At 37.2% G+C, this 8,382-nt stretch overlaps 1 protein-coding gene across 1 annotated transcript; it reads right to left on the reverse strand.

Moving 5' to 3' along the window:
* Nucleotides 1-333: 333 nt before the first annotated feature.
* On the reverse strand, nucleotides 334-6,942 carry LOC134207193 (uncharacterized). Its single transcript, XM_062682919.1, has 2 exons — nucleotides 6,608-6,942; nucleotides 334-1,942 (listed from the first exon to the last, which is right to left on the reverse strand). Exons 1-2 carry the CDS (start codon nucleotides 6,622-6,624, stop codon nucleotides 334-336), a joined length of 1,626 nt encoding a protein of 541 aa, XP_062538903.1. The 5' UTR covers nucleotides 6,625-6,942.
* Between the last annotated feature and the right edge of the window lie 1,440 nt (nucleotides 6,943-8,382).

The following is an 8,382-nucleotide window of genomic DNA, read 5'->3' on the forward strand; positions in this document are numbered from 1 at the left end:
TGTATTTGTTGCCTTTCTCGTATACAACTCATATGCCAGTTATGCTTCGTTCACAACGAATGGCATAAAAAATAAATTTATTATCGATTTAATCTTAAGTCAAACATATCACACTTAGAACTAACTCACTTTTTGCGTTTCACTTGCTTTTATAATATAAAATTGCTGCAACTGCGAATTCCTGGGTGGCATGACTCTGGCTTGACATCGTTACTATGGCGGGTGAATATTGCGAACCTCATCGGTTTCGTCTTCGCGCGTGTAACAGGCTGGATGGATGTTGGCGTTGTTGCTATGGGCCTAGGTGGCGGGGACCAACATAACGTCTCCCTCTTAGTGTCGAGCGTCCTCGGTTGACCTATTTGATCCTTTCGTAAGGACGAATCTGGGTTCTGGAATGATCGATTTTGCCAGAAAGGTGACTTCATCTGTCGGGGGGTTGATTGGTGTTATTTTCTGACTGCTTTCCAATGGGCTGGTTTTGCTTTTCCTGTCGGAGATCTGTAAGGTGACTATGTTTTCCTTCTGGTTTTGATGAGGCTGGTTATTAACCTTGGTTTTGTATCTATGAATACAGAAAATGATTAGTGGTAAAAGGATGATGGAGGCAATTGCTGTTCCACCAAGTGTCTGGGAGCTGATCATATGTAGTCTTAGTCGTTGAATTTCTTGTAAGTTATTGAAGTTTAACTGCTGTATTTCTTCAATGTCTACTTTCTGTTTGATGACTTCGATCTCCTTACCGAAGATGGGTGTGAGATACTCATGTTGGTTTATCATGTTCATATGGCTTTTGAACGTGAGATTCTGCACCGTGACTGTACAATTACCTGTTTCAATAACAGTAGGTACCGAGATAATTCGTGATGCTCCACATGAATCGAATACGTGTATTGCTTTATAGGTGTCGACAAGAATGGTTCCAGTGTTGACCTCTTTGATAATTGGTTCATCTGGTTGTTTACTCATTGGACATTTAGCTTTCTGGTTGGTTAGGATGTTGAAGATACACTCATCATTGACCGGAATGTTATTGTTGCAAATGAAGCACCTCTCTTTCTGTTCATAAAATGTTCGTTGGTGGTTAGCCACATAGCGGATACTTGTGTTGATTCTAGTTCCGTTTACGTTGACGGGTTCTAGTTGCATCAAGCCATACTCTCTCGATTCGACGATTGGAAGTTTTACAATTATAATAACATGATTGTTTTGCAAAGATACAATGGATTGCACAAACTTATAAATTTCATCCTCAAATTTTACAGTTATCTGTTGTTCTACGAGAAAATTCCAAATATAATCTTTTTCATCTGTGCTGAGAATATTTTTGTTTAGGTGATTTGATTTAGAGAAGGCAATCTGTTCTTCAAGGTCTTCTAAGGTTTTTATCAGAATGTCTATGTTCAGAATTAGGTTTATGAACTCGAGGTCTTTTCTAAATTCAATATTTTGAAGCTGTATTTGCTCTTTGATTAATCTGAGGGTTTTCGAAACTTTGTTAATGGTTGATTGTAAAAGATTATTAATCTTGACTTGTTTTATTTGGTTATCTAGAATTTTGTTGCTATTTCCTTCCATGGTTTCTAAGTTTTGATTAATAAGATCTAAATCTTCCTGGTCGGGGTTTCCTGCTATAAATTTTATAACTTTTCCTAATGCGTTGACAAGCCCTCTCTTAGATCGTTTTGGATAAAATCCTGCCAGTTTTCCGTAAGCTTTCCTAATTTTAAATTGTAAAGTTTGTTCTAAGTGATCGGTTATGTTTAAAGTATTTGCTAAGCTTTCTATATAGTGGATATTTTGTCTTATTTCCTCTAGATTTACTTTATGCATAAGGCGTTCGTACCCTGTTTTAATCCGAACCGTGTCCAATTTCATAGTCAAGAGTCCATTTTTTGTAGATACGTCATGGTAAACTGTCGCCGAAATCAGGTGTATGAGTCTGAAACAAATCAAAAGTTTATTTTTTAATTCTGTTCTTGTGTATTTTTACGCCGTGTGAATCTTTAAAGGTCATCTCGTTGTTTTCCCTAATCTTGGAAATTTTGAATGGATCTTTATCCTTGGTGATTCTCTGATTGATTTTCACATAAACGTTTTCTCCTGGTTTTAACTCTTTTGGCGGGCTTTTTGATTTATTTTCATTTTCTACCTGTTTCCTACGCTTTTCTATCTGAACTTTAATGGCTGACTGAATTTTATTGTAATTTTCCAAAATCTCCTCTGTATTTATTTTATTACGGTGGTTGAAAACAATATTTCTAGGTTTGAATCCAGTTGCTGAATGAATTGTGTCGTTGTAAATGTCTACTAAAACGTTAATTTTGTCATAAAACTCAAGATCTCTATATTTTGCGTTTAGGGTTCTGTAAAGCTCAATCAACGTCGAATGGAATCTTTCGACGATCCCGTTTGAATTGCTTGAACTAGCATGGTGAATTTCAATATCTAAATCTTGCATGAATCCGATAAATTCGATCGATGTCAGGGCCGGTTCCTGATCGCAAGTTATAGTTTCGGGTCTGCCAAATATTCTAATGTGCTCCGTGATGGCTCTTTTAAGATCTATGATTGTTCTTGTTTCAAGAGCGATTACGTTTGCGAATTTGGAAAATGCATCAACGATCGTTAACATTTTCTTCCCGTTCATGAAGAAGATGTCAACGTGTATATTTTCAAAAGGTTTTCCTGAAGGGTTGGTTTTTTTGGATCAATTTAGGCGGTTTTCTGTCGTATTTGCTTTTCTTGCAAATAGGACAGTTACCTATGAAAATTTTGACTTTCTTGTCAATTTCTGGGAAAAAGTAGTCCGAAAGTATTTGGGCCTTGTTTTCTTTCATGCCTCTGTGGGCGTATTCGTGTATTCTACGCACTATTGCATTCTGTTCCTCTGGTAACCTCACATCTTGAAGCAAAACCTGTGAAATAAAGAGCTTGAACATATTGTTATGAGATAAGTGTTTACGATAAGTTTCTTGAATTAGCTGTGTTAGTAGTAAAGGGCAATAGATACAATTCACACCATTTGGGTTCAGCTTTTCCTTGAATATTCTAAGTATGTCCTGTTCTGTGTAACTTGGTTTCGAAATTGTAAATCGATGGAATTTTGGAAATATCTGCTCGTGTGCGTCTATGTCTATTGGAGAAATTTTGAAAATTACTTGGTTTCTAAAAGAATTTATAGGCTTTTCTGTTGTCCAAATATAGTAGTCATCACTTGTGTCGGCTGAGTGTACTGTATTCTCGTCATTTTCATTTTCGTCTTCTGCATTTTGTGTGTCCTCTTGTTCGTTGGCGTTCATTTCAAGTGTTCTAATTCTTGAGAGAGCATCTGCCACGACATTCTCTCTACCTGGCTTATAGACTATTTCAAAGTCGAATTCGCACAAGTCTAATTTCCATCTAATAATTTTCTGATTCGCGCTTGTCATTGAATAAATTAGTGGTTGGTGGTCAGTGACAAGCTTAAATCGTCTTCCATAAAGATATGGCCGAAAGTGCTTCACAGCCCAAATTATGGCCAATAGTTCTTTTTCTGTGGTGCAATAATTTTCCTCTGATTTGTTTAGCGTCCTCGAAGCGTAAGCGATCGGTCGATCTTTTCCTAACTGTCCTTGCGATAACACTGCTCCTACCGCGAAATCACTAGCATCTGTTGTGAGGATAAATTCCTTTGTGAAATCAGGATACGCCAGTATTGGGTCCATTGTTAAAAGAGATTTACATTTTTCAAAGCATTTGATTTTATCATGAGTAAATTCGAAGTTTGTTTCACTTCGCAACAATTGTGTCAAAGGTTTAACCATTTTTGCGAAGTCTTTTATGAATCGGCGGTAATAACCAAGGGTTCCAAGAAATTGTTTAAGTTCTTTTGGTTGGGGCCAGTTTTTGATAACGTCTATTTTGTCGCTATTTGGCTTAACGCCATCTTTGGTTACGGTATGTCCAAGAAATTGAACCTCCCGTCTAAAAAAATAGCATTTGTCCAATTGGATTTTTAAGCAAGCTTCTTTCAGTTTGCGAAGAACTTTGCGTAAATCTTTTACATGTTCTTCGAATAAACTTGAAAAGACTATGATGTCGTCCATGTAGACAAGACAACATACACCAATTAGATCTCTGAGAACGGCATCCATTACCCTTTGAAAAGTTGCCGGGGCGTTCTTCAGACCAAACGGCATTCTGGTGAATTCGTATTTGCCAGAACTTACGGAGAAAGCCGTTTTCTCGATATCGTTTTCATCTAGTTGTATCTGATGGAAACCAGATACAAGATCTATTGTTGAGAAGTAAGTAGTTCTACCCAACTTGTCAAGTGTTTCCGTGATATCCGGAATAGGATATTTGTCTGAAATTGTTTTTCATTGAGTTTTCGGTAGTCTATGACAAGCCGAAATTTTTTTAATCCTGATGCATCTGCCTTTTTGGGCACAATCCATACGGGGGATGTGTAGGGCGATATGGACTCCTGAATAATCCCGTCCTTTAACATCTTTTTTATTTGTGTTTGTACCTCGTCTTCAAAAATTTGAGGATATCGCTACGACTTTGAATGAATTGGAATATTGTCCACAGTCCTTATTTTATGTTTAATTTTATGAGTGAATGTTAATTTTTCGTTGCCTGTGTACAACATTTTTGAGCTTTCGTCAATGATTTTTTCTAATGCTGATTTTTCTAGTTTGTTTAATGAATCGTCCAAAATATTAAATTTGTTTCTGCTACCTTGAGGTTTTTCTGTGGCAATAAATTCATCCTTATCAACATAGATCTCATGTGAATTGATTTCTATTTGTGATTTCGTATGGTTTCTTATTGCAACTATAGCGGTATTACGATCGCTATGGTAGATTCCTGGTAGAATTGAAAATTTTCCCATGTTCTTTTCATTAGATATAATGAAGTCTCCCTGGTTTGCTACTTTTATTTGGATAAATTGTTCCTCCTGCTCTGTAAGGTTTATTACTTGTTTCTCCGGGAATTTTTTCTTCAGATCAAAAATTTTCCTGCCAATTCTCAATTTGTTCTTCCCAATATCTAAGTGAGATTTGAGGTCTCTAAGAGTCTCATAACCTACTAGCCCATCGAAAAAATTGTGGAATTTGAAAATATAAAATTTCAGTTTTTTCTTAATCTCGAAAAGATCAAATGATACTGATCTATCGATTTCATGTGTGCCACTAATGTTTGAGACTTTAATCCCTTTTTCCGTTTTGCTGTTTTCTAAATTGACATGGTCGGGGGAAATGTAATTCTTATTTGCTCCTGTGTCAATAAGGAATTTCAATTCTCCTTTTGTCGTCATGATCGTTATGTACGGTATGAAGTTGTTATTCATTTCTTTGGTGCGTTTCCTTCGACTATTTGAAAATTTAGTTCGTCGTCAATAAAATATTCGTCATCGTCGGATTGCAATATTGAAGTGTCTACTTTATTTTCCAAGGGTTCTTGTTTCAATTCTTCGTCCGTCGTCTGGTTATTGTTTATTTGTTGTCTGGATTGGGCCGTTCGCATTGAAACGTCTCCGTCGTTAATTTGTTTCTGAAATTTGAACCTTTCTGAAAAATTTTGAATATTTTTGTGATTTGGTGGGTTTTGTGGTGGCGTTGGTTTCCTCTCGTATTGTTGTACGTGCTTATTGTCGTTCTTAAAAGTGTTCGGTTTTGTATTTTTGACGTCCATTGTCTGTCTATTTAGTTTTTGCCTGAACGCGGCGTTCGAGTATTGCATTGTGATAGCGTATGCGTCCTCTAAAGATTGGGGCCTGTAACTCCTTACGTGCATAGATAGTTCGTCATTTAACCCATCAATAAATCGCGTTAGTGACATAAGACTAATTAAACTGTTAATGGCCTTCGTGGACGTCTTGTAATCGTCCATTAAGGCTGCTGTTGCCTTTAATCGCTGTATCTATTTTCTTAAGTTGGTTGTAATACTCGGCTAGCGTTTTCCTACCCTGGCTAACATAAAATAACGATTGTATATGAGACGTAAGGTCTCGTCGGTCTCCGTAGGAGTTTAAAATAACATCTTTAATCTGATCCCAGTCGTTGGGATTTCCTGCAGCGATCAATATTTCCTTAGCATCACCGATTATTTTGCATTTTATAGCCCTAACGATCTGGCCATACATGGGGTCATTCTTGTAAGTTTTAAATAGGTCAAGGGTATTTTCCGCATCCTCTATCCAGGCGTGCGTCTCCTTCTTGTTCCCAGAAAATGTGGATAGATTCTTAATAGGGTCAGGGTCCTAAATAAAAGGAATGGGTCTTCTGACCTACTTTTCATTGCATTCATAGTGCTGATGAGTTGGTTTTGGTTATCCGTAAGTGTTTTTATATGCTGTAGAAGACTGTCGATTGTAATTTGTGGACGAGCTGGGTCTGGTTGAGCAAGTTCATCCAGATCCGGATCCACGATTGGCAATGGTTCGGGAGAAATAAAATCACGATCCATATTGCCGAGATAGAAAAGAAATTTTCCTACTGTTAATTAGTGTTTTGTCTACTAACTGAGGTAATTTAACGCAAGAGATTCACTTCCTCACTGCACTCACTGTTTGTTGTAATATAACACTTGTTATTTAAATAAAATGTTTTGTACTTACGAGAGTATGATGAACATCTCCCGGAGCCTAATCGTGTTGATGGTTTGTTTTTTTTTTTGTTGAGGTTCGGTGAGTGGGCCTTCCTTCGCTCTGTTCCACACAAACTGCTGGATATTCCCTCCGCAGCGGTCTCCCGGTAGTACAGGTGTTCGCGATGAACGATGCTCCGTCAGCTTTCGTGCGGTCACTTCGAGAAAACTGATCTTATATCCGTTAAGTCGGTTTTGAACTTACGTTCGCTTCTCCACTACACTATTTTTATATTCCCTAAAGATAGGAAGTTTTGAAACAACACTGTTCCTTCTGAACTGACACTTAGACTTTTTAGTCCTGCACTTAATTCCACACACTTTTCCGCGACTGCGCCAGTTATGCTTCGTTCACAACGAATGGCATAAAAAATAAATTTATTATCGATTTAATCTTAAGTCAAACATATCACACCTAGAACTAACTCACTTTTTGCGTTTCACTTGCTTTTATAATATAAAATTGCTGCAACTGCGAATTCCTGGGTGGCATGACTCTGGCTTGACATCGTTACTATGGCGGGTGAATATTGCGAACCTCATCGGTTTCGTCTTCGCGCGTGTAACAGGCTGGATGGATGTTGGCGTTGTTGCTATGGGCCTAGGTGGCGGGGACCAACATAACGTGCCTACATTTGAGACGCGAGTGAATGACAAACACTCGGAGGACATAATTGGGTTGATACCGCGGCTGGGGACATCATGGAAGCCTTGGTGGATTCGGCAGACCATTTGACTCCAACTCCAGGACGATTTGGAGATCTTAGAACAACTGATATGCCTGGATTTGATACTCCAGGGAATTCTCGGATGACCTGGAGGTGGATTAATCAGGGTTTGTTATTCTTTATTTTCGGCACTTCAGTTTTGTTCATTTCTTGTATTAAAATCTTAAAGAATTGATATGCCAAGATTTTATGCAATAAGTGTCTGTGTTTTTTTGGTGCATTGTTCATTAGTCCTATTCATGTTTTCAATGTATCAAAAATTAAACCCAGCCCAGAATCAATAAATAAATGAAATAAACCTCTTATCAAATTTTCAGCTAATTCAGATAACATTTCGAGGTGGCTTAAGTCGATTTAATGTTTTGGGCTATTTTCAATTTTAAAAAAATCTAACAAGAGATATAAACGCCAGAAATTATCGCAATAATGTTCAACAACAGTACTACCAAATGAATCAACAAAGATTACTCAACGAAATTCTACGAAACTTAGTTCATTTTCCTGAAGAAAATCTAGCATGTTTTTTGTTATAAAGAGCCCAAGCTTGATTGTAGAGATTTGCAGTCCTGGCTCATATCAGGGACACTTCATGAATGTTTACACTTCTTTTTATAAATTAGGCCGTTACAAATATTTAATAAAAATTATGTCTACTGGTCTCTGGAACGTCAAAAGGGGATAATAAAAAATATTAAAGTGAAAAAAATAATTAAACTCCTCGGAGAATGATTTAGAAATCCCAACAAAAATACGAAAATTTTAATGTTATACAGTGTTGACCCGATTTTGTCACTCCCCGATTTTGTCTACCCCCGATTTTGTCTACCCCCGATTTTATCACGTTTTCGACCCGATTTTATCACGTCCCGATTTTGTCACGTTTTCGACCCGATTTTGTCACCCCAAAAAATTTTGTTATTCTTTTTATTTTCGTAAATAATACCAAAAACAACATTGATTTTCATGAAATAACTTTCACCGCCTTTAGTTTATTACGAACAACTTCTGAGTACCTGGG

Source organism: Armigeres subalbatus, chromosome 1 (assembly GCF_024139115.2).
Source record: "Armigeres subalbatus isolate Guangzhou_Male chromosome 1, GZ_Asu_2, whole genome shotgun sequence".
Taxonomy (NCBI): Eukaryota; Metazoa; Arthropoda; class Insecta; order Diptera; family Culicidae; genus Armigeres; species Armigeres subalbatus.